The 26,287-nt window shown below is 49.2% G+C and overlaps 1 protein-coding gene across 3 annotated transcripts in view; it reads right to left on the bottom strand.

The window, feature by feature from the left end:
• Nucleotides 1-26,287, bottom strand: part of MAPK8IP1 (mitogen-activated protein kinase 8 interacting protein 1) — a 396,070-nt gene that overhangs the window by 52,798 nt on the left and 316,985 nt on the right. For all 3 annotated transcript variants that reach the window (XM_086959641.1, XM_086959645.1, XM_086959642.1), the window contains exons 7-9: nucleotides 25,605-25,777; nucleotides 22,794-22,903; nucleotides 13,018-13,137 (exon numbers count right to left, since the gene is read on the bottom strand). In XM_086959641.1, coding sequence (XP_086815767.1) covers nucleotides 13,018-13,137; nucleotides 22,794-22,903; nucleotides 25,605-25,777 — 403 coding nt within the window. The remainder of the gene's footprint in view (nucleotides 1-13,017; nucleotides 13,138-22,793; nucleotides 22,904-25,604; nucleotides 25,778-26,287) is intronic.

Genomic DNA, 26,287 nt, shown 5'->3' with positions numbered 1-26,287 from the left:
TTGTCGGCAGTTGCACAAGAAGACCATAGATCTGATCTCCAATTCCTTACGTGCGTGAACCTGGGGAAGTCACTTCATATCCGTGCATCAGTTTGGTTATTTTCCTGAATAAGATTGCTTACACTTGACCTAAAGACTGTTTGAAAGCACACTATACATAACTGGGCCTACACATGTACATTACCTGTACAGCTCAGAGTAGAACCAATTGCTGAAGAGGTGTGGGTGTGACAAGACCTTTTGTGACTGTGCAGGTTGGTCTCTGGTTTGTAATGCTGCTGATGGTAAGACTGCCCTGGCAGGTTTTGGCTTACTATTTCTGCTAGTAAGCAAACTTATAGCCATAAGGCGTGGCGGTGTCGGGAGTGGATGCAGGGTTGAGGCAGGTCTTGGTGAGGAAGACGATGTCAGGGGTGAGGGAGGTGATGGTGTCCCAGATTTCAGTGAGTACTCAGATTGCAGAGTAATGGGGCATAAATGCCTGGATCGACAACTGGTGGTCCCCCGCCATCGGAAACCCTCCAACCCCCACGGACCACGTACACAACCTGCGAATCATCCTGGACTCCGAGCTCAAAATGGACTGCAAAATTAACTCCGTCTCGTCTTCCTGCTTCCACACCCTCCGCCCCCTTCGTAAGACCTTCAAATGGATCCCGCTCGAACACAGAAAGACTGTCACTCACACCCTGGTCACCAGCAGACTCGACTACGGCAACGCACTCTATGTCGGAATAAATAAAAACCTCACCCGCAAGCTACAGAACATCCAGAACGAGGCCACAAGACTAGTCCTCAACCTGCCAAAACACTGCCACAGCTCCCAGCACCTGCGCAAACTCCACTGGCTCTCAGCTCTCGAGCCGAGTGGTCGCTCCCCTGCTACTGGTATCGTTGTGTTATTATTGCCTGCATTGTGCCTCACCTGCCGATTTGCATTTTTTCTGATTGCTACATCGCTGTTTTCGCTCTGTTTAATTAGCCTGCTTTGTGCCTCGCCTGCCGCTTTTCACTTTGCCATTTGTAAAAGCGCCGCTTTTACTCTGTTTAATTAGCCTGCATTGTGCCTCGCCTGCCCCCTTTCACCTTGCTGACTGTTAAATCGCCACTTTTGCTCAGTATAGTTAGCGCTATTTTGTCCCTGTTTAACTTTGTAGCGCGTTAGCCCCCAGCGCTCCGCTGCCATTTTGTTTGTTTGTTTGTGCTCATCTTTGTAAACGCGCCCCGCCTCCCAGCTGAGCCGCCCTCCCACAGACTACTTCCAGCGCTCCAACCCCACTTAGCGCTGTGACTCGCTCTCAGCTCTCGAGCCGAGTGGTCGCTCCCCTGCTACTGGTATCGTTGTGTTATTATTGCCTGCATTGTGCCTCACCTGCCGATTTGCATTTTTTCTGATTGCTACATCGCTGTTTTCGCTCTGTTTAATTAGCCTGCTTTGTGCCTCGCCTGCCGCTTTTCACTTTGCCATTTGTAAAAGCGCCGCTTTTACTCTGTTTAATTAGCCTGCATTGTACCTCGCCTGCCCACTTTCACCTTGCTGACTGTTAAATCGCCGCTTTTGCTCAGTATAGTTAGCGCTATTTTGTCCCTGTTTAACTTTGTAGCGCGTTAGCCCCCAGCGCTCCGCTGCCATTTTGTTTGTTTGTTTGTGCTCATCTTTGTAAACGCGCCCCGCCTCCCAGCTGAGCCGCCCTCCCACAGACTACTTCCAGCGCTCCAACCCCACTTAGCGCTGTGACTCGCTCTCAGCTCTCGAGCCGAGTGGTCGCTCCCCTGCTACTGGTATCGTTGTGTTATTATTGCCTGCATTGTGCCTCACCTGCCGATTTGCATTTTTTCTGATTGCTACATCGCTGTTTTCGCTCTGTTTAATTAGCCTGCTTTGTGCCTCGCCTGCCGCTTTTCACTTTGCCATTTGTAAAAGCGCCGCTTTTACTCTGTTTAATTAGCCTGCATTGTACCTCGCCTGCCCCCTTTCACCTTGCTGACTGTTAAATCGCCGCTTTTGCTCAGTATAGTTAGCGCTATTTTGTCCCTGTTTAACTTTGTAGCGCGTTAGCCCCCAGCGCTCCGCTGCCATTTTGTTTGTTTGTTTGTGCTCATCTTTGTAAACGCGCCCCGCCTCCCAGCTGAGCCGCCCTCACCCCTCCCCCCCCCACCATCCATTTATGGCCAATGCCCCCACGCGCAGCGTCCACGCGCTACGGCCACGCCGAAGGTGCGCCAAAGGTAAGCCCGTCTACGCCCGTCCGCGCCTGGACCGCGCCCAGCGCCAGACCCCCTGCCCCTCGCGCTGCCCAGCCCTCCCGCATTACCTATGATGCCGCCGCCCTCCTAGCCCTTAACCCCGGTCGCGCCCCCAACTGCGTTCAAGCCGCTCCTGGACGCACCCATGGACCTTTCTCATGCTACTCCTGCAAATTCAGAGGCACCGACAACATCTCCGCTACAACCACACATCAGACTCCCGACCCCAACCACTTACAATGCATCCTTCTCAACACCCGATCGGTCCACAGGCACGCCATTGACCTATGGAATCTACTAGACACCATTTCTCCGGACATCGCCTTCCTTACGGAAACATGGATGAACGCTTCCTCCGCACCAGACATCACCATTGCCATCCCTGAAGACTATAAGATCACTCGCAAAGACCGCACCATCCACACAGGAGGAGGAATCGCTATCGTCCATAAGAAATCCATCCGCATCTCAACCAGCTCTGACGCCAACCTCGCCAACTCTGAACACCTTCACTTCCAGATCCACATCGACCCCAAAACCACACTCCGAGGCACTCTCCTCTACACACCACCAGGACCCCGCGCAAAATTCAGTGAAGACATCACGGACTTCATCACTCCACACGCGCTCCCCTCCAAAGAATACATCCTTCTGGGAGACCTCAACTTTCACCTTGAAAATATCAACGACCGCAACACCGCCACCCTCATGGACAACCTCGCCAACCTCGGACTTAAACAACTGGTCACTTCCCCCACCCACACCGCAGGTCACACACTCGACCCCATCTTCACATCCAGCAATCATGTCTCCTTCGGCCACACCACGGACCTCCTCTGGACTGACCACAGCTGCGTTCACTTCACCTACAACAAACCAAAACCCAACATCCACCTCCAACCTACCCTGCAAAGAAACTGGAACAAAATCACCACTGACCAAATCTCCGCATCGCTCCTTCAAAACTCCCCAGCCCCCTCTTCTAACGCCAACGAAGCCGCCGCTAACCTCACCCTATGGTTATCCAACACCGCCGACACCTTAGCACCACCGAAAAAACGGCAAAGCAAACCTGGCAGCAAGAAGGCCTCATGGTTCAACGATGATCTCAAGAAGTCCAAGAAACTCTGCCGCTCCCTTGAAAAGGCCTGGAAAAAAGACACAACCACCAGCACCAAGGTCGCCTTCAAAAACGCCACCCGCACTCACCACCAACTGATCCGAAAAGCCAAGAAAACAGCATTCAAGGATCGACTTGACAACAACGCCCACAACAGCAAGGAACTGTTCAACATCGTCAAGGAATTTTCCAATCCCTCGGCCAACTCCAACGACATCACCCCCTCTCAAACCCTCTGCGACTCCCTAGCATCATTTTTCCACAACAAGATTGCGGACATCCACAACAGCTTTGACAACCAACCCGGAAATCAACCCACCCTACCATTTGCTGATCATCTTACCCCCGTGAACATTCTCAACGACTGGAACCCAATCTCCACTGAGGACACCATCCGCCTGATGAATTCAATCCACTCAGGATCCCCCACAGACCCATGCCCTCACCACATCTTCAACAAAGCAGACTCCGTCATAGCTCCGCACCTCAGAGACGTCATCAACTGCTCCTTCAACTCCGCCACCTTCCCGGAAGACTGGAAACACGCTGAACTCACCGCCCTTCTGAAAAAACCAACAGCGGACCCCACCGAACTCAAAAATTACCGCCCCATCTCGCTTCTCCCATTCCCGGCCAAAGTCATCGAGAAAGCTGTCAACAACCAGCTTGCCGCCTTCCTCGAAGATAACAAATCCCTCGACCCCTCACAATCTGGCTTCCGAGCAAAACACAGCACTGAGACCGCCCTCATCGCAGCAACAGACGACATTCGAACGCTACTAGACAACGGAGACACAGTCGCCCTCATCCTCCTCGACCTCTCCGCAGCCTTTGACACAGTCTGCCACAGCACCCTCTTACAACGCCTCTATAACATCGGAATCCAAGGAAAAGCACTTGAATGGATCACCTCGTTCCTCACCGGAAGAACCCAGAGAGTCCGCCTTCCTCCATTCAAGTCCGAGGCCTCTGAAGTCATCTGCGGCGTACCACAAGGATCCTCACTCAGTCCCACCCTCTTCAACGTATATATGAGCCCCCTCGCGGCCATCGCACGCCAACACAACCTCAACATCATCTCTTACGCGGACGACACTCAACTGATCCTCTCTCTCACCAATGACCCCAGCACCGCCAAAACTAACCTACACGAAGGAATGAAAGAAGTTGCCGAATGGATGAAACAAAGCCGTCTGAAACTGAACTCAGACAAAACAGAAGTCCTCATCTTAGGTACATCCCCCTCTGCATGGGACGACTCCTGGTGGCCGGAAGCCCTCGGAAAAGCACCCATCCCGACAGACCACGCACGGAACCTAGGCGTCATCCTGGATTCTTCACTCTCAATGAACAGACAAGTCAGCGCCGTATCTTCTTCCTGCTTCAACATTCTTCGCATGCTCAGAAAAACATTTCGCTGGATTCCCTCCGACACAAGGAAAACAGTCACCCACGCTCTGGTCACGAGCCGACTGGACTACGGAAACACCCTCTACGCGGGTACTACCGCAAAACTCCAGAAGAAACTCCAACGAATCCAAAACACCTCAGCCAGGCTCATATTAGACCTCCCACGCAACGAACACATCTCTGGTCACCTTAAAGACCTCCACTGGCTACCCGTCAATAAGAGGATCACTTTCCGACTACTTACCCACGCACACAAATCACTCTACGACATCGGACCAGACTGCCTCAACTCACGACTGTCCTTCTACACCCCCTCCCGCCAACTACGTTCTTCCAACCAAGCCCTAGCCATTGTACCTCGCATCAACAAGACCACCATGGGAGGCAGATCCTTTTCATACCTGGCTGCTAAAACATGGAACTCACTCCCCGCCTACCTTCGCCTTACCCAAAACCACCTAGCGTTCAGAAAGCAACTTAAAACGTGGATATTTGACAAGTAATTATCCTTCCCTTCCCAAGCGCCTTGAAACCCTCTGGGTATGTAGTGCGCTATACAAATCCTATGACTTGACTTGACTTGACTTGACACTGGCTCCCCGTCAAGGTGAGAATCACTTTCTCACCCACGCAGACAAGGCCCTCAACGGCACCAGACCATCTGACTCATATTCCACGCACCCCAAAGGACCCTATGATCAGCCCTCTCTCCTACGCCGTGGTCCCCTGCACCAGACGACCAGATCCGGAGGCCACTCCTTCTCCTTCCTCGTGGCCAAGGCATGGAACGCCCTTCCGCCCTTCCGCTCCACCTCAGACAGACACATCGTCCCCCATCTTCGCAAGAAACCTCAAGACCTGGCTCTTCGACAGACTCCCTCCTTGATGGAATGGAACCTGCACCTCCCCCCATCTCTAGCGCCTTGAGACTCTTACGGGTGAGTAGTCATGCTTCAACAAACCCCTGGTTGATTGAGCAGTAGGCATTGGAGCTGCCTTGCTGCAGTCAGGGCTTCTCAGCAAAGCACATGCACCAAACGTCGGAACCATTGAATCCTCTGTTACCAAGAAGGATTATTATTGCAATAACACATCATGAATATGGCAATAAAACAGTCTCACAATAGTCTGAACCTAGTTCAAGTTCACTATTAGTGGGTGAACAATCCAACGTTTGGTGAATTCTGCTTTACACTGATAGGAAGTGCCAATATCGAAGGATTAAAATGGAACGTTGCTATGAGTGCTTGGCTGCCGCAAGCCAGTGATTTGTGTGGTAACTGAATGCTGAGCAGGCACAATTTCACATTTCCCCATTTTATACCGAAGCACTAACAGGGATTGCCTGTGCTAGACCCACACAAGTGCCCTGTCACAACGACTGCCCCCTGTTTGCAGAGTGTGCTTTGTCATGATATCACACTCTGATGCACCATCACTAACCCCCCTTACACGTGCTACCTTGTCGTCACTGCAATCTCATTCTGTATAGTCCCACCTTTATTTCTAACCCTCTTTACCCTATTTCTATTTTGCACAGTTACATAAGTGGATTAGGTTAGGACGATATTTCATGTGATTGGATTTTGGCAAGCATGCGTTGCGGCATCTCTAATGGGGTCTCTGCTGCTGAACAGATTAGAATGGAGGCGTCTCAAGCACAGCTAGAGATTGAATCAGATAATTGGGTGGGGAGCCAGCTCCGTGGTGCAATAAGAAGAAAATACATGTCAAGTCTATAGACGCCTCATTATATCTCTAATGCTGGCTATGATGTGCCATGACTGAGGCAGGCTGGGAAATGTAGTTCCAACACTGGAGATATCCCCTAGTGGATTCTCCCGCTTCTAAAAGCTATTACAGGTCTTTGGATGAGTTAATGGGAGCAGATAATGTCTCTAGTGACAAGTTGCCTCTCCGTGCAGGGATCAATGGGCTCAGAAAACTCTACTCTGAGCACTTAAATGATAAAAGCAAAAATCCTCAAGTGTCCCGGACATATCCTTCCGAGGCTCAGCAAATCAATATAAGTCGCTTCCAGCTGCACTGGAGCGCAATACCACATCCGGTGTGCTTGCGTCTGGGCTCTCTGCGCAATCCATACAATTGTATTAATACACTGAGGGGCACATTCATGAGGCTTTCACGCAGCGCAGCTCGGCAAGCCACCCTGCTGCGCTGTATCAAGGTACAAAGGGCAGGAATGTGTCATATGTAACACACTATGACACATTTCTGTCCTTTCCTTGCGCTGTCGCACGTCTGGCTGCCTGGCGCTTATGCCAGCACCCTTGAGCCATGGTGCAAGGGTGTCTGCGTTGTAAGCAGCAATCGTTGGTGTGCAGGAAGAGTACCTTCCTTCGCAGTAACAATCCCCTGAGGCATTTCCCCTTTCTATGTGTGCTGCACAATGCAGCACATATAGAAAGAGGAAGGAGGAGAAACAAAGATATTTCTCCGTGTTACGCCTCTCCTGGGAGGCATAGCATGTTATGGCATCCCCGGGTTTACCTCTGATGGTTAATCCAGCGTTGGATGCGAGGGAACACCCACGCTCCACCCATGGAACGCCTCCCTGGAGCAGAGTAATGCAACGCTACAATATCAAGCCGCAGGAGGTGGCCTGGCGAGGCTCGATCAATTAAACTTGGGAGTTGCGTCGCTCTTGCCCCCGTTGCGTGGCGCAAAGGTGATGCAACTCCCCCATAAATATGCTCCTATGTCACTGCACAGCTCTGCTTATGCATCCAGGCCTTCGTTTATATCGCACTAAAAACATACAGATTGGAGCTAAGAGTTATGCAACGCACTCAAAAAGATCCTTTTAAATATATTTCAAATCCCATCATTTTTAGATAGTGGAGAAAAACTTGTCAACATCATTAAACAAAAATAAAACATAAAATACAAATACATAAAAACAACTCAATGCATATGATCAGTTTTGTGAGGAAGGTGCAAGGCTCACGAAATGTCAACAATGATTTGATGTACAACGATGAGTCGGTGTAGCTCCTTTTCAGTTCTGACCCATATGTCTCTGCACTGCTCCCAGATTACTGACCATCTCACCTAACCGAGGGCTCTTAAACACAGTTTTGCTAATGTTGTCTCTGTTTCTTTTCTAATTAACTAGTCCCCTTATTTCAGGGAGCCCTGAAACCTTTGTTGCCCAGGCACTTTGCAAATTCTTTTTTTATTTAATTTCTGATACTTTACACAACAATAACACAACAAATAACACAATATGTGATAGATTCAGAGGTGTGCAAAAGGGACTAGACAGTGTGTATGTGGGAGCAGGATGGCTCTGGTTGTAGGAAAGGGAGAGATTAAGACGTCGCTAGTAAGGTATGCATGTTCAGAGATTATTGGCTGCCAAAGGAACAATCTTTTGTTTAGTCACTTTTACCGTGTCTGATTAAACAAGAAATATGAAATAACAAAGGTTATCTGTCAGGCATCTCGCTGACTCGATCAGTGCAGGCAAACCCTGTGTCAAGAACAAGAATCTGAATCACACACGTTCAGGAGAATCCTCCCCTTTCCCTCCACGACTGGGGCTCAACAACCCCCTGTTGGTATCTCAAGAGCCGAACCCCAAAAAGTACAAATAAAAAAAGGATCAGGAAGCTTTACCTGAACTGAACAAATACAAGGCCCGATTCACAGAACTATGTTAAGACAAATTCCTAAACTTACTACCATTTACTCATTTTGGTATTCACAGAAGACACTTACTCATTTTGAGTAACAACTTACTCATTTGGTATTCAAGAAATGAGTAAGTGCCTTCAGTGAATACCAAAATGAGTAAGTGCCTTCAGTGAATACCAAATTGAGTAAGTGCCTTCTGTGAATACCAAATTGAGTAAATGACTTCTGTGAATGCCAAATTGAGTAAGTGCCTTCTGTGAATACCAAAATGGTAGTAAGTTTAGGATTTTGTCTTAAGTTAGTTCTGTGAATCGGGCCCGCAGATCACCAGGGACCTGTCCTGAGATCCATTCACTGGCTGCTGGTGGGATCCAGGGCCAAGTTAAAGATTTGAGTTCAAGGACTGGTGGCGAAACAGCCTCATATGCCTATAGAAAGTGGGCCCATTATATATCCAACAGAAGGTAGGATCCAGCCACCCCTTCATAGTCTGCTGAGCATAAATGCGACCTCCAGTTTCTGGGAACACAGACCTCCATAGCCAATTATCCATCATTGAGTGACAACTGGAGCCTTTCCAGCTCATGAAAGAGCTGAAATCATTCCTCTTCAGTCAAGTTCTTAGAACTGGAATCATCTTCCACCCAAAAAACATAAGGTAAGACTGGCCGTGCTGATTCTACTTTCATCAAAGTATCACTGGTTTTACAAGGGGGTTGTTGATCTCTTGATTGATCTCTAGATCCTTAATTCATTCTCCAATTTTCCATCTGATTCCATAAAGGGTTCAATTTTGCAAATGTTCATGAGACTTGGAATATCTGCACCATTGGAACTAATCAGATATAACAATGGCTGTCGTCTTCCTTGACCCTTACCTTTTCATCTGTACAAGTTGATTGCCCCTGCAGCCACCAGAGCTATCATAGCTTAAATGTGACTTACCTGAATCTAAATACATTTAATTTGTATTATTCCTTATTTTACTCATCAAAGTGCAAGAAATAAATACCATGCAGCTTGCACTAAAGCCCGTGCCCTGTATGTAAACACCACTATTATGAAGGCAACTAATAGGTCAAAAATATTGTTCAACACTGTTAAGGAATTAGCAGGTGCTCAAACCACAGCAACTGCCCGTCCATTAAATGAACAACAATGTCAGGATCTCGCCACATTTTTCTCCGAGAAAATTGACAAATTAATCACTGACATCAATAGCAATAAAACACCCCGCAAGATCATGAGGACTTTGTCCCCACAGTCAAAAACACCTTGGATCACTGGCCTCCCATCACAATTGACACACTTAGATCCATTCAAGACAATTAAATCTGGCTCCCCTTGCGACCCTATTCCTATTAAAGTACTGAAACAACTGGATGCCCCCTCTCTGGAAATCATGGTTAACACGCTGAATTCCTCCTTGGAATTCTCTACAGTTCCCGCACTCTGGAAACACGCCATGGTCAGTCCACTACTGAAGAAACCTGCCGCAAACCCAGAGCTGCTATCTAATTACAGGCCCATATCACTTCTTCCCGCCTTTTCCAAATGACTGGAAAGACATGTCCATTCTTCCCTTACTCATTTCACTGAGGAAAACTCCCTTCTCCACCCGTCACAGTCTGGCTTTCAAGCAGGGTTCTCCACAGAGACGGCTCTGCTCGGAGTCACCGAGAATATTCGGAAACTCCTTGACGACGGTCAAACGGTCGCACTCATTCTTATGGACTTGAGTGCGGCCTTTGACCCCAAATCGCACGAAGGCCTACTAACCACACTAAGAAAAAATAGGATCGGTGGTGCTGCTTTAGAGTGGATCAGATCTTTTCTGACCCACCGAACCTTCCAGATCACATCTTCCTCTGCGCATTCTGGAATTTTCAGTGCGCCACACGGAGTGCCCCAGGGCTCTATCCTAAGCAAGCTGTTCTTTAATCTTTACCTTAGACCTTTGGCCGATCTAGCGGCGCGCTCACGACTTACCCTCATGACCTACGCCGACGATTCGCAGATAATTTTTTCTCTGTCAGAATCTAGCCCACTAGCCCCGTCACTTCTCAATCAGGTTCTTCACAACATTTTTAGCTGGATGAGCACCAACCAGCTGAAATTGAACAGAAAACAAACGGAGATCCTCCTGCTGGGTAAACAACGGGACCTATGGAACTCCGTCCATTAACCTTCCCAGATGGGAAACCTCCCACCACCAGCCTCTCAGGTACGCAACCTGGGGTCATTTTGGACAGCTCCCTTTCTATGAAACAACAGGCCAACAGAGTTGCTGGCCTCTGTTTCACAATCATAAAGTGGCTTAAGAAAATCCTGTGGATGCTGCCCACCTGCACCCAAAAAACCGTGGTCAATGCCCTCATTACATCTAGGCTTGACTATAGAAACATCCTGTACCTTGGCTCAAACAAAGCTGTAGTTTGGCGGCTACAACTTGTCCAGAACTCTGCCGCCAGGCTGCTATGCAGAATTCCTAAAACCACCAGTGTGTCAAAATGCCTTCGTGACCTACACTGGCTCAGAGTAGAGAACCAGATTAGATTTAAGGCTCTCAATTACATGTTTAAAATAAAGGCAGGTACGGCACCTAAATACCTGCAAGCTTTAGCCCACCCCTACACTCCCAAAAGCATTTTACGGTCACAATCAGCAGCCAATTTATGTGTACCCAGGTGTAAACTTGCAAGCATGGGAGGGAAATCCTTTGCACAGCTAGGACCTAAGCTCTGGAACGCACTCCCTCCACACATACGCAAAGAAGAAAACTACGCTAGGTTCAGAAAAAACATCAAAACCTGGCTGTTTGAACAATAACTTGAACGACCATGCGAACCTTCTACCTTTTTCTTCTGTGCTGTGTCTCGGCGCTGGGAAACCCTTTTTGGGTAGCTGTGCGCCTTATAAGTGTAAAAAATAAAATAAATAAAATACTCATGTTCTCGTGAGGCTTTACATGTGACCGATAATTCTACTGATCCAGCGGTGACTTCGGTGACTTTCTCCGGTGACCAGCTGTGAACAGCTACTGAACAATCTTCCTTTGTGCTGATGTTATCCATACTCTAAGTCCTCAGAGCTTATGTATATCTCACACTAATCAAATGCACCAATTGCTGAAGTAGACAACAATGTATTTGAGCACAAGAAAACAATGGGCCCGATTCACAAAAGTCATCTCGGACACAATCCTAACTTTACGACTTTCGGTATTCATAGAAGGCATTTAGGAGTACTAAAGTTAGGATTTTGTCTCAGTCAATCTTAAATTTTGGTCTGAAGTTAAACTTAAGACAAACTTAAGTTTAACTGAGACAAAATCCTAGACGTAAAGTTAGGATTTTGTCTTAGATTACTTTTGTGAATGGGGCCCAATGTCTTTAACAGAAATCTGTTTCAGCCTTGATGCAGCCCTGGAAAAAATTGTCAAGTTGAGGGATCGCCAGAAGGTCAAGGTGACCCTGAGACTCTAGTGCTTTTTTATTACATAAAATTATTTTAATCACCCTTACTGTAATCCTGTGACTCAATGTCTGAAAACTCTTGAGCAACTCCTGCCAGAACCTCCAGCCACACACTCTTGAATTTTATCACTAGCAAGAGACAGAGAGCTCTGGGGTTTTCAGTGGATTTGGCTTCGAACTGATTATGGGCCAGATGTACAAAAATTAGGAATTTACAACTTAGCGAAACGCAATTAAGAAATTGCAATTCCTAATGTAAGAAGACTTTGTACTATTAAATATCAGTTTCGAGTGTGTCGCAAATCAACCTAACTCATGAATATTAATGAGGTAGGTTGCTATTTCCTCTCATCAGGAACAATAGCCATCACCTGGATGGTGGCCCGCTGCGTCAGCAGACCACCATATCTCGGATTGCTCTTTATTAAAGCAATCTTTTTTTGTCAAAATCCATCTTGTTTTCCTTAAAGGAAAATGAGATGTGTATAAAAATAGAAAATTAAACTTTAAAGTTTTGTTTTTGAAGAGTAGGCAATGGTTCGTGGGACCACTGCCTGCTCTTCACAAACATTTTTGTTTACATTCTCAAAGAGGAAAGGGTTCTTTGTGAACCCCTACCCATTTCCAAATGTGTTATCATCTGCTTCGGATGTTGATAAAATACGACGGGAATTTAGTTGCAAAACATTAATACATACTAATCAGGAATTGGAAGAGGCGCCCTTGACACGCCCCTTCAAATTACTGATTCGCAAAGCCAAATTGTGATTTGGTAACTTCTAACCTAGTAGCATTTTGGCTTTTGTACATTTCTAAATCTTTTTTTGTAGTCGCAAATGGCCTGATTCTAAGAATTGGGCTATTTGTGACCTACCGAAAAGTTTTGTATATAAGGCCCTTAATGCTTTGTGATTTCCGTTACCCTGGTTCCTTTGATAATATGTTTCTGGAATGCTCTTATTTTAAGGCTTATACTACTACAAAGGAAAAAAAATGTATTTGTATCTCGCCATTTAAAGCCTCTTGGAAGGTGGGTTGGGTTGGGTTGGGGGGTTGGGTGGGCAGAAGGTCATTGGTGACGGGTCTATCACCGGGCTGGTTCCTTACCTTGGCCTGGTCCCTGGGGTCATCCGATACGACTACGATCTTCACTCCACGCATGCTGATCTCCAGGACGCAGCTGGATGGGGGGTTGAAATGAACCGTCAACCTCCGGGAATTGGCAATCTGCAGAATTCAAGGACACCGGCTGGTTATTACCTCTGACATATATCTGGTTTGTGAAGTCAACTAAAGCGGTCGAGCCTAAGCACCCATAGACACAGCACAGGCTTGTGGGTCTCACTAAAGTGGAGTCTAGGAAAGAGGAGAAGGTAAAGCCGAGACGAGGCCCGCGTGTATGCAACACAGGCTTGAGTGACACACTGAAGCAATATGAGCAAGAAGCACAGACTCTTGGGGAGGCGAGGCCAGCGTACTTGAGCGACACACTGAAGCAATATGAGCAGGAAGCACAGACTCTTGGGGAGGAGAGGCCAGCGTACTTCAGCGACACACTGAAGCAATATGAGCAAGAAGCACAGACTCTTGGGGAGGCGAGGCCAGCGTACTTCAGCGACACACTGAAGCAATATGAGCAAGAAGCACAGACTCTTGGGGAGGCGAGGCCAGCGTACTTGAGCGACACACTGAAGCAATGTGGGCAAACAGCACTGACTCTAGGATAAGCGAGGCCAGCATACTCGAGCAACACACAGAAGCAATATGGGCAAGAAGGGTAGGGTCTAGCACAGACGAGGCCCGTGTGTGTGCAACACAGGCTTGAGCAACACACTGAAGAAATATCAGCAAGAAGCACAGACTCTTGGGGAGGCGAGGTCAGCGTATATGAGCGACACACTGAAGGAATAGGGGCAAGAAGCACAGACTCTTGGGGAGGCGAGGTCAGCGTATATGAGCGACACACTGAAGGAATAGGGGCAAGAAGCACAGACTCTTGGGGAGGCGAGGTCAGCGTATATGAGCGACACACTGAAGCAATATGGGCAAGAAGCACAGATTCTATGGGTGGTGAGACCAGCGTACCTGAGCGACACACTGAAGCAATATGACCACAAAGCACAGACTCTTGGGGAGGTGAGGCCAGCGTACTTGAGCGACACACAGAAGCAATATGAGCAAGAAGCACAGACTCTAGGGGGGGTGAGGCCAGCGTACTTGAGCGCGACACAGAAGCAATATGGACAAGAAGCACAGACTTTGGGGGGGGGGTGGTGAGGCCAGCGTACTTGAGCAACACACAGAAGCAATAAGGGCAAGAAGGGTAGGGTCTAGCAGAGACAATGCCCATATGTGTGCAATACAGGCTTGAGCGACACACTGCAGCAGTGTGGGCAAGAAGCACAGACTCAAGGGGAGGCGAGGCCAGCGTGCTTGAGCGACACACTGAAGCAATACGAGCAGGAAGCACAGACTCTAGGATAAGCGAGGCAAGCATACTGGAGCGACACACTGAAGCAATATGAGCAAGAAGCACAGACTCTATGGATGGTGAGACCAGCGTACCTGAGCGACACACTGAAGCAATATGGGCAAGGAGGGTAGGGTTTAGCACAGACGAGGCCAGCATGTATGCAACACAGGCTTGAGCGACACACTGAAGCAATATGAGCAAGGAGGGTGGGATCTAGCAGAGATGAGGCCAGAGTATATGCAGCAAAGGTATGAGAGATACACTGAAGCAATAAGGGCAAGAAGCACAGACTCTAGGGGGGGTGAGACCAGCGTATATGAGCGACACACAGAAGCAATATGAGCAAGAAGCACAGACTCTTGGAGAGGCGAGGTCAGCGTACTTCAGCAACACACTGAAGCAATATGGGCAAGAGAACAAGGTATAGCAAAGCTCAAGGCCGTGTGTATGCAACACAGGCTTGAACAACACATAGAAGAAATATAGGCAAAGAGGGTAGGGCCTAGCCGAGACGAGGCCCATGTGTACGCAACACAGGCTTGAGCGACACACTGAAGCAATATGGTTAAGGAGGGTAGGGTCTAGCAGAGTCGAGGCTCCCATATATGCAGTACTTGCCTGAACAACAGACTGAAGCATAAGGGCAAGAAGGGTAGGGTCTAGTAGAGACGAGGCAGCGTATATGCAACACAGGCTTGAGCGACACATAGAAGCAATATGGGCAAGAAGCACAGATTCTCGTGGAGGCGAGACCAGCGTACTTTAGCGACACTGAAGCAATATGAGCAAGAAGCACAGACTCTATGGGAGGCAAGACCAGCGTACTTGAGCGACATACTGAAGCAATAGGGGCAAGAAGCACAGATTCTGGTGGAGGCGAGACCAGCGTACTTGAGTGACAAGGAAACACTACGAGCAAGAAGCACAGACTCTATGGGAGGCAAGAACAGGGTACTTCAGCAACACACTGTAGCATTATGAGCAAGAAGCACAGACTCTATGGTTGGTGAGACCAGCGTACCTGAGCGACACATTGAAGCAATATGAGCATGAAGCACAGACTCTATGGGTGGTGAGACCAGCGTACCTGAGCGACACACTGAAGCAATATGAGCAAGAAGCGCAGACTCTATGGGTGGTGAGACCAGCGTACCTGAGCGACACACTGAAGCAATATGAGCAAGAAGCACAGACTCTATGGGTGGTGAGACCAGCGTACCTGAGCGACACACTGAAGCAATATGGGCAAGGAGGGTAGGGTCTAGCACAGACGAGGCCTGTGTGTGTGCAACACAGGCTTGAGCAACACACTGAAGAAATATCAGCAAGAAGCACAGACTCTTGGGGAGGCGAGGTCAGCGTATATGAGCAACACACTCAAGCAATATGACCACAAAGCACAGACTCTTGGGGAGGCGAGGCCAGCGTACTTGAGCGACACACAGAAGCAATATGAGCAAGAAGCACAGACTCTAGGGGGGGTGAGGCCAGCGTACTTGAGCGACACACAGAAGCAATATGGGCAAGAAGCACAGATTCTATGGGTGGTGAGACCAGCGTACCTGAGCGACACACTCAAGCAATATGACCACAAAGCACAGACTCTTGGGGAGGCGAGGCCAGCGTACTTGAGCGACACACAGAAGCAATATGAGCAAGAAGCACAGACTCTAGGGGGGGTGAGGCCAGCGTACTTGAGCGACACACAGAAGCAATATGGGCAAGAAGCACAGATTCTATGGGTGGTGAGACCAGCGTACCTGAGCGACACACTGAAGCAATATGACCACAAAGCACAGACTCTTGGGGAGGCGAGGCCAGCGTACTTGAGCGACACACAGAAGCAATATGAGCAAGAAGCACAGACTCTAGGGGGGGGTGAGGCCAGCGTACTTGAGCGACACACAGAAACATTATGGGCAAGAAGCACAGACTCTATGGGTGGTGAGACCAGCGTACCTGAGCGACACACTGAAGCAATATGAGCAAGAAGCACAGACTCTTGGGGAGGCGAGGTCAGCGTACTTCAGCGACACAGAAGCAATATGAGCAAGAAGCACAGACTCTATGGGTGGTGAGACCAGCGTACCTGAGCGACACACTGAAGCAATAAGAGCAAGAAGCACAGACTCTATGGGTGGTGAGACCAGCATACCTGAGCGACACACTGAAGCAATATGAGCAAGAAGCACAGACTCTATGGGTGGTGAGACCAGCGTACCTGAGCGACACACTGAAGCAATATGAGCAAGAAGCACAGACTCTATGGGTGGTGAGACCAGCGTCCTTGAGCGACACACTGAAGCAATATGGGCAAGGAGGGTAGGGTCCAGCACAGACGAGGCCAGAGTATATGCAGCATAGGTATGAGAGATACACTGAAGCAATAGGGGCAAGAAGCACAGACTCTATGGGTGGTGAGACCAGCGTACCTGTGCGACACTCTGAAGCAATATGGGCAAGGAGGGTAGGGTCCAGCACAGACGAGGCCAGAGTATATGCAGCATAGGTATGAGAGATACACTGAAGCAATATGAGCAAGGGGGGTGGGATCTAGCAGAGACGAGGCCAGAGTATATGCAGCAAAGGTATGAGAGATACACTGAGGCAATAGGGGCAAGAAGCACAGACTCTAGGCCAGGTGAGACCAGATAACTTAAGTGACACACTGAAGCAATAGGGGCAAGAAGCACAGGCTCTAGGGGGAGGGGAGGGTGTATGGGAGATGGACAGGCCTCTGTTTAGAGTGGCAGAGTGGGTGAAACATGATGAAATGGAACATGGCTCAGAGCAATCACCAGTGGCTGAGACCAACGCAAGCCTTCTATCCATCCCCTTGTTCTTATACATATACGGGGCAGCAATAAAGCAGTTACATCAGGTACTGTTTAAACGCTCACACTACAGTGCATGAGAGATACTATCCTAATACAGGCGGTGCAAGGAAGAACGGGCCCCTGTATTAAAGTGGTATATTTACAGTGCAAACCTAGTCAAAAAGCATGTGCGGACCGAATTCCTATTGTAGGCGTTGAGGGCAGGAGTTGGGCCTGTGCTGTCTTAATGCAGATGTTACGCAGTAGGGCATGGGAGGTGCTGTCCTAAAGCTGGCAGTAGAAGGGAGGACTAGATCAAGTGCTTTGCTAATGCTGACAGAGCACAGAAGGGCATTGCAGGAGCTGTCCTAATGCAGGCACGACAGGGCAGGAGCAGAGCAAGGGCTGTCCTAAATCTGACACTACACAGTAGGGCACGGCAGGAGCTGTCCTAATGCAGGCACTACAGAGCAGGAATAGAGCAAGGGCTGTCCTAAATCACACACTACACAGAAGGACACAGCAGGATCTGTCCTAATGCAGGCACTACAGGGCAAGACTAGAACAAGGACTGTCCGAAATCTGACACTGCACAGAGGGGCATAGGCGTTGCTGTCCTAAAGCTGGCACTAGAAGGGAGGACTAGATCAAGTTCTTCGCTAATGGTGATGGAGCATAGAAGGGCAAGGGCTGTTCTAAATCTGACACTGCACAGTTTGCCATAGGAGCTCCTGTCCGAATACAGAGATTGCAGAACAGGACTGGAGAAACCACTGTCCTAATGCTGACATCGCACAGTGAGGCATGGGAGGTTCCGTCCGTATGCAGGCACTGTAGAGCAGCCCTAGAGCAAGTGAGGCACTAGTACTCACTACGCAGGACAAATGTATGGAAGGAGCTGTTCTAATACTCACAGTGTAGAAGTAGACAAGAGCAGGCACTATCCTAATACAATAATGCCCAAAGATATGGCAGGAACTGTGCATATGCTAGTGCTGAACTGCAAAACTGGCAAAGACACTATCCTAATGCTGACACTGCAGGGCAGGACTAGCACAGGCACTATCCTAATACTGACACTGCAGGGCAGGACTAGCACAGGCACTATCCTAATGCTGACACTGCAGGCAGGACTAGCACAGGCGCTATCCTAATGCTGACACAGGGCAGGACTAGCACAGGCACTATCCTAATGCTGATACTGCAGACTGGACTAGCACAGGCGCTATTCTACTGCTGACACAGGGAAGGACTAGCACAGGCACTATCCTAATGCTGACACTGCAGGGCAGGACTAGCACGGGTGCTATCCTAATGCTGACACAGGGCAGGACTAGCACAGGCACTATCCTAATGCTGATACTGCAGACTGGACTAGCACAGGCGCTATTCTACTGCTGACACAGGGAAGGACTAGCACAGGCACTATCCTAATGCTGACACTGCAGGGCAGGACTAGCACGGGTGCTATCCTAATGCTGACACTGCAGGGCAGGACTAGCACAGGCACTATCCTAATGCTGACACTGCAGACTGGACTAGCACAGGCGCTATTCTACTGCTGACACAGGGAAGGACTAGCACAGGCACTATCCTAATGCTGACACTGCAGGGAAGGACTAGCACAGGCACTATCCTAATGCTGACACTGCAGGGCAGGACTAGCACAGGCACTATCCTAATGCTGACACTGCAGGGCAGGACTAGAGCAAGTGATGCACTAGTATTCACTACGCAGGACAAATGTATGGAAGGAGCTGTTCTAATACTCACAGTGTAGAAGTAGACAAGAGCAGGCACTATCCTAATACAATAATGCCCAAAGATATGGCAGGAACTGTGCATATGCTAGTGCTGAACTGCAAAACTGGCAAAGACACTATCCTAATGCTGACACTGCAGGGCAGGACTAGCACAGGCACTATCCTAATACTGACACTGCAGGGCAGGACTAGCACAGGCACTATCCTAATGCTGACACTGCAGGGAAGGACTAGCACAGGCACTATCCTAATGCTGACACTGCAGGGCAGGACTAGCACAGGCACTATCCTAATGCTGACACTGCAGGGCAGGACTAGAGCAAGTGATGCACTAGTATTCACTACGCAGGACAAATGTATGGAAGGAGCTGTTCTAATACTCACAGTGTAGAAGTAGACAAGAGCAGGCACTATCCTAATACAATAATGCCCAAAGATATGGCAGGAACTGTGCATATGCTAGTGCTGAACTGCAAAACTGGCAAAGACACTATCCTAATGCTGACACTGCAGGGCAGGACTAGCACAGGCACTATCCTAATACTGACACTGCAGGGCAGGACTAGCACAGGCACTATCCTAATGCTGACACTGCAGGCAGGACTAGCACAGGCACTATCCTAATGCTGACACTGCAGGGCAGGACTAGAGCAAGTGATGCACTAGTATTCACTACGCAGGACAAATGTATGGAAGGAGCTGTTCTAATACTCACAGTGTAGAAGTAGACAAGAGCAGGCACTATCCTAATACAATAATGCCCAAAGATATGGCAGGAACTGTGCATATGCTAGTGCTGAACTGCAAAACTGGCAAAGACACTATCCTAATGCTGACACTGCAGGGCAGGACTAGCACAGGCACTATCCTAATACTGACACTGCAGGGCAGGACTAGCACAGGCACTATCCTAATGCTGACACTGCAGGCAGGACTAGCACAGGCACTATCCTAATGCTGACACTGCAGGGCAGGACTAGAGCAAGTGATGCACTAGTATTCACTACGCAGGACAAATGTATGGAAGGAGCTGTTCTAATACTCACAGTGTAGAAGTAGACAAGAGCAGGCACTATCCTAATACAATAATGCCCAAAGATATGGCAGGAACTGTGCATATGCTAGTGCTGAACTGCAAAACTGGCAAAGACACTATCCTAATGCTGACACTGCAGGGCAGGACTAGCACAGGCACTATCCTAATACTGACACTGCAGGGCAGGACTAGCACAGGCGCTATCCTAATGCTGACACAGGGCAGGACTAACACAGGCACTATCCTAATGCTGATACTGCAGACTGGACTAGCACAGGCGCTATTCTACTGCTGACACAGGGAAGGACTAGCACAGGCACTATCCTAATGCTGACACTGCAGGGCAGGACTAGCACGGGTGCTATCCTAATGCTGACACAGGGCAGGACTAGCACAGGCACTATCCTAATGCTGATACTGCAGACTGGACTAGCACAGGCGCTATTCTACTGCTGACACAGGGAAGGACTAGCACAGGCACTATCCTAATGCTGACACTGCAGGGCAGGACTAGCACGGGTGCTATTCTACTGCTGACACAGGGAAGGACTAGCACAGGCACTATCCTAATGCTGACACTGCAGGGCAGGACTAGCACGGGTGCTATCCTAATGCTGACACTGCAGGGCAGGACTAGCACAGGCACTATCCTAATGCTGACACTGCAGGGCAGGACTAGCACAGGCACTATCCTAATGCTGACACTGCAGGGCAGGACTAGCACAGGCCCTATCCTAATGCTGACACTGCAGGGCAGGACTAGCACAGGCACTATCCTAATGCTGACACTGCAGGGCAGGACTAGCACGGGTGCTATCCTAATGCTGACACTGCAGGACTTGCACAGGCGCTATTCTAATGCTGACACTGCAGGGCAGGACTAGCACAGGCGCTATTCTAAGGCTGACACTGCAGGCAGGACTAGCACAGGCGCTATCCTAATGCTGACACTGCAGGGCAGGACTAGCACGGGTGCTATCCTAATGCTGACACCGCAGGGCAGGACTAGCACAGGCACTATCCTAATGCTGACACTGCAGGGCAGGACTAGCACAGGCACTATCCTAATGCTGACACTGCAGGGCAGGACTAGCACAGGCCCTATCCTAATGCTGACACTGCAGGGCAGGACTAGCACAGGCACTATCCTAATGCTGACACTGCAGGGCAGGACTAGCACGGGTGCTATCCTAATGCTGACACTGCAGGACTTGCACAGGCGCTATTCTAATGCTGACACTGCAGGGCAGGACTAGCACATGCGCTATCCTAATGCTGACACTGCAGGGCAGGACTAGCACGGGTGCTATTCTAATGCGGACACTGCGGGCAGGACTAGCACAGGTGCTATCCTAATGCTGACACTGCAGGGCAGGACTAGCACAGGCACTATCCTAATGCTGACACTGCAGGGCAGGACTAGCACAGGCACTATCCTAATGCTGACACTGCAGGGCAGGACTAGCACAGGCACTATCCTAATACTGACACTGCAGGGCAGGACTAGCACGGGTGCTATCCTAATGCTGACACTGCAGGACTTGCACAGGCGCTATTCTAATGCTGACACTGCAGGGCAGGACTAGCACATGCGCTATCCTAATGCTGACACTGCAGGGCAGGACTAGCACGGGTGCTATTCTAATGCGGACACTGCAGGGCAGGACTAGCACAGGCGCTATTCTAAGGCTGACACTGCAGGCAGGACTAGCACAGGCGCTATCCTAATGCTGACACTGCAGGGCAGGACTAGCACGGGTGCTATTCTAATGCGGACACTGCAGGGCAGGACTAGCACAGGCGCTATTCTAAGGCTGACACTGCAGGCAGGACTAGCACAGGCGCTATCCTAATGCTGACACTGCAGGGCAGGACTAGCACAGGCGCTATTCTAAGGCTGACACTGCAGGCAGGACTAGCACAGGCGCTATCCTAATGCTGACACTGCAGGGCAGGACTAGCACGGGTGCTATTCTAATGCGGACACTGCAGGGCAGGACTAGCACAGGCGCTATTCTAAGGCTGACACTGCAGGCAGGACTAGCACAGGCGCTATCCTAATGCTGACACTGCAGGGCAGGACTAGCACGGGTGCTATTCTAATGCGGACACTGCAGGGCAGGACTAGCACAGGCGCTATTCTAAGGCTGACACTGCAGGCAGGACTAGCACAGGCGCTATCCTAATGCTGACACTGCAGGGCAGGACTAGCACGGGTGCTATTCTAATGCAGACACTGCAGGGCAGGACTAGCACAGGCGCTATTCTAAGGCTGACACTGCAGGCGGGACTAGCACAGGCGCTATCCTAATGCTGACACTGCAGGGCAGGACTATCACAGGCGCTATTCTAATGCTGACACTGCAGGGCAGGACTAGCACAGGCACTATCCTAATGCTGATACAGCAGACTGGACTAGCACAGGCGCTATCCTAATGCAGGCACTAAGCAGAGGAGCTGCTGCTCGTGTTTTTTTCGTACAGGCTCATACAGTAAAGCAGGATAACGGTGGCTGCTGTTGTGTCAGTGCTGACACCCTAGCGAAGGTGCTGCCTTAATGCTGTGAATGCAGTGTATGGCATGAGGTGGGGATCACACTGTAGGGCAGGCACCGCTCATGCAGAAGGCCGTCAGCTCTCCAGCGACACTCAAGTGAATGGCATAGAGTGTGCGGTCCTACCGTCACTGGCACCATAGGCCAGGCCCTGCATTGCCCCACCCTGACCCTGTAGGCACCCCAAAGACTTCATCTATCCTGCAGGGCTCATGTCCTACCTTGCATCCTTAGTTATTACCTTCTGCATCGCGGCACACATCACGTCATTCCCCTTGTGATACGGAACTTGCACGGAGCCCAAAAACTTCACACGGAACTTCTCGACCCAATCGCTGCTCTTTACTGTCGCTGCAAGAGAGAGGTGAGAAGACCATAGTGTAAAGCAGACGTGCCCATATAGAAACGTGTGCATCACTCATGCTTATCCCAGGATTATTCACTGGATTTTATAAAATTTCCATGAAATGCTGGCAAAGCCCAAACTCTAAACAGTCAAGAACTAAGGCATCCATCAAAAGAATATCAATATATGCAACCGCACAGAGGGCTGGATAATCACAATATTTGGAAGAGTATCTTCAGGGGTTTGTAGAACAGTCCTTGGAATATGAGGTAGCCTATTCCTTCTCTGAAAAAAAACTTTTGCAGGCGAAAATTCATGGGATATATTTACAATAAGGTGGCGGTGCGTGGTGTTACTCCAAAAGGAGAAATGCTGCGCTGTGATAGGTTCAAACCCTAGGGATGCACTGTATTCACAAGAATGCGGTGCACCCCTTCGGTACCCCTAGCGCTGGCGCTAAAAAAGCTGCCTAGAGCCAGCGCGGGCACCCAAGCGCCGTTTTGCAATTGCTTATGTGCAGGAAGGGGCCCCTTCCGGCACATAAACAATCTTAACAGGTGATTTGCTATTTCTATGTATGCAGCAGAGTGCAGCTCACCTGGAAAGAGCAATATATGAGGAGAAATAAAACATCTCTCCGTGTATCTCTTGCTTAAGACCAGGTGTTTCCCAGCCTTCTTTTCGGTGCTACCCCAGACCTTATAAATAGGAGGCAGCTCCAAAAAGCAATGGGTGTTGAGGCAGAACACCTACTGCAATAACCATTACCTGCCCCGTTCACGCGAAGTGGTGCGTGAATATGGGCATTATTTACAAGGTGGCATAAGGTGAAGGACTTAAGGCCAACAGAATGTCCCAAAAAGTAACGTTCTAGTGGCGCTACCTCCTTGTAATTATGCCCCTATGTCTCCCTTCCTAGACTGCTGATCTTCTAGTACATGAACAGCCAACTGTGGGAGCCTCACAATCTGAGTCTGTACCCGCCCACACGACTACGGGTAAAAGGGCGGTACACGAAGGGAGGCATGTGATTGGCCGCTTAGCGTCCTGCACATGAACATCTACTGGAAAATTATCAGCAGTGCTGACTCTGACCAAAACAGCACCACAAATTGCACTGAAGACCACAAACCACAGAGGGGAGCAGGTGCACACTTTAATTTCCAAGACGGATGTACATAAACATTGCCTTTGTTGTGGTTTGCCACAGAATATTCACTTTCTAAGAGAAGACCTCACAGCTCTGCTCATGCACAGTTTGGATGTACAACCTGCCTTGGAAGAGGCTGCTGACATTTTTAGTTGTGGACAAAAAGGTGGCCTGATACCTCCAATAGTTCCAGGAGTAAGAGAGTTTCCTGTACAATGACTGAGTTAGCGGCACTGTCCCGAGTGTACAATGACCCTCCGCAGATCCACACACTTCTGCTGAAAGATCTCTTTCATGTGGCAGAAGCAGCTCTCCAGATGAAGCGTCTTCTCCTTGATATATTTACACTCTACAAAGACGCCTCCTTCACACCACAAATGGCGGTGTTCGCGACACTTGGGACAACCATGGAGGAGTAAACTATACATGTCTACCTCCTAGAAATCCCTATTGGGGGCTCTGAATGGTACTGATCAGTTGCTTGTCTTCAGAGATGCTGGTCAAAGCGTCTCATAGTTGTATACTTAGGGGCCGATTTATTTATGGGACGGCCAGCCCGTGATCCACCAGGGGAACGGAGTGAATTACTCCATCCCCCTGGTGGTGGGACCGGCTGCCACATTTATAAATAAATGACTGCGAAGCAGGCGGTCATTTATAATGCATTGGTAGGAAGCGCCGTCATGGCGGTTACTGCCAATGCAGTTCCCTGGTGCAGGGCTGTGATATGCTGATGAAGCTATGCACACAACAGTTTTCCCTTTTTATTTTCAAAAAGAAAACAAACTGGATTTTTTTTAATGAAAATTAAAAAAATGTATTGCTGCCCATGCCACAGGAGCATTATAAGCATTTCATTGTCCCTCACCGTCAGGGTTTGCCTGACCACGACAGACACTAAAAAAACAGGTATATGTCCGCCCACTGTGATTGGGAGGGCCGACATACATTAATTTTTCCGACAGCCCTTACGAGCCGGTTTGGCTATGGGGGTGACGGAGTAGAAGCCACCATGGCCAAACCTATGGTCCTCCCACATCTGAATTGGGCTGGCAGACCATTACATCAGCCGCGAGGATGCTCCGTCATAGTTGTGGTGGAGTATCCTTACCACCAACATATAAATCAGCCCCTTCGTTGTTAAGTGGTTTATAAATGATTTTACAAATACCCTAAATTCTTGTGGAGGGGCCATATTGGGTTAGAACACTCTTCAATTTAATGCAATGGGGGACATCAGAAGGGGGAAATGTTTATTCAGTACCATTAAGACAATCAAGTGAATTGTATTAATGCCACCAGTATCATCCATGTTAAGGTTTCTGACAAAATATGTGATTAATTATAGGGATATTTGTCGAATATGTGACGAAACCTCTTCTCCTTGTTTACTATTCTCAAAAATATGCACTTCACTTGGGCTTCTCGTGAAGAATATCCCAGTGTAAGATGGACGGCCGGCTTCTAATGGAAAGGTGTGGTTCCATAAGCAAGCTTGCTAGTTTTGTACATCTTATATTTCTGTGGACAGCAATTCATGGAAAGCAGCTCAGTACCTGTCATTTGATCTTGCTCCTTGGTGACTTCAATGGCGTAGTATGCAGGAAAGATGCCCCGGTTGCCCGTCCTCATGTTGAAGGCTTCGTACCAAAAGTCTTCAGCCTGCACCTCCACCAGAAGTGGGTCGTCCACCTCCAACTCCAACTCGTCATCGTGGCGGGGGATGAACCTGGAGAGTGTGGGCGAGAGCAGCAGTGAGAGAATCAGGCAGGGTACCAGCGGGTGGACACTGTGGTCCACGTCACAAGTCGTCTCTTGATACCAACAGAAGCTAAGACATGATGCTACGAGACATGGGTCCTTTTGCATGGGGTTTCACCACAAACGTCCCTGGTGGTTGTACCATACTGCTATCATGGCTAGGGGACATGGCGATGGACGCCTGATCGATGAGAGGACCCTACTCTGCCAGGCCGTTGACGGATCCACCAGCCCAGTCCAGCCTACGAGTGGGACCATCAATCTTTCTACATAGTGGCGGCCATGTTGTCAGTCACTGTGTGGGGAAAGTCTAGCCTGTGCAGAGAGCAGATCAGGCTACATTCCACCTACACCTCACAAACACTCATCAGACCCTACACCTCACAAATGCTCATCAGAGCCTACACCTCACGAATGCTCATCAGAGCCTACACCTCACGAATACTCATCAGAGCCTACACCTCACGAATACTCATCA

This window comes from Lissotriton vulgaris, chromosome 2_2 (genome assembly GCF_964263255.1).
Source record: "Lissotriton vulgaris chromosome 2_2, aLisVul1.2, whole genome shotgun sequence".
NCBI classification, from domain to species: Eukaryota; Metazoa; Chordata; class Amphibia; order Caudata; family Salamandridae; genus Lissotriton; species Lissotriton vulgaris.
Note: the sequence above shows the minus strand (reverse complement) of the source record. Positions and strands in the feature narration are given on the sequence as shown.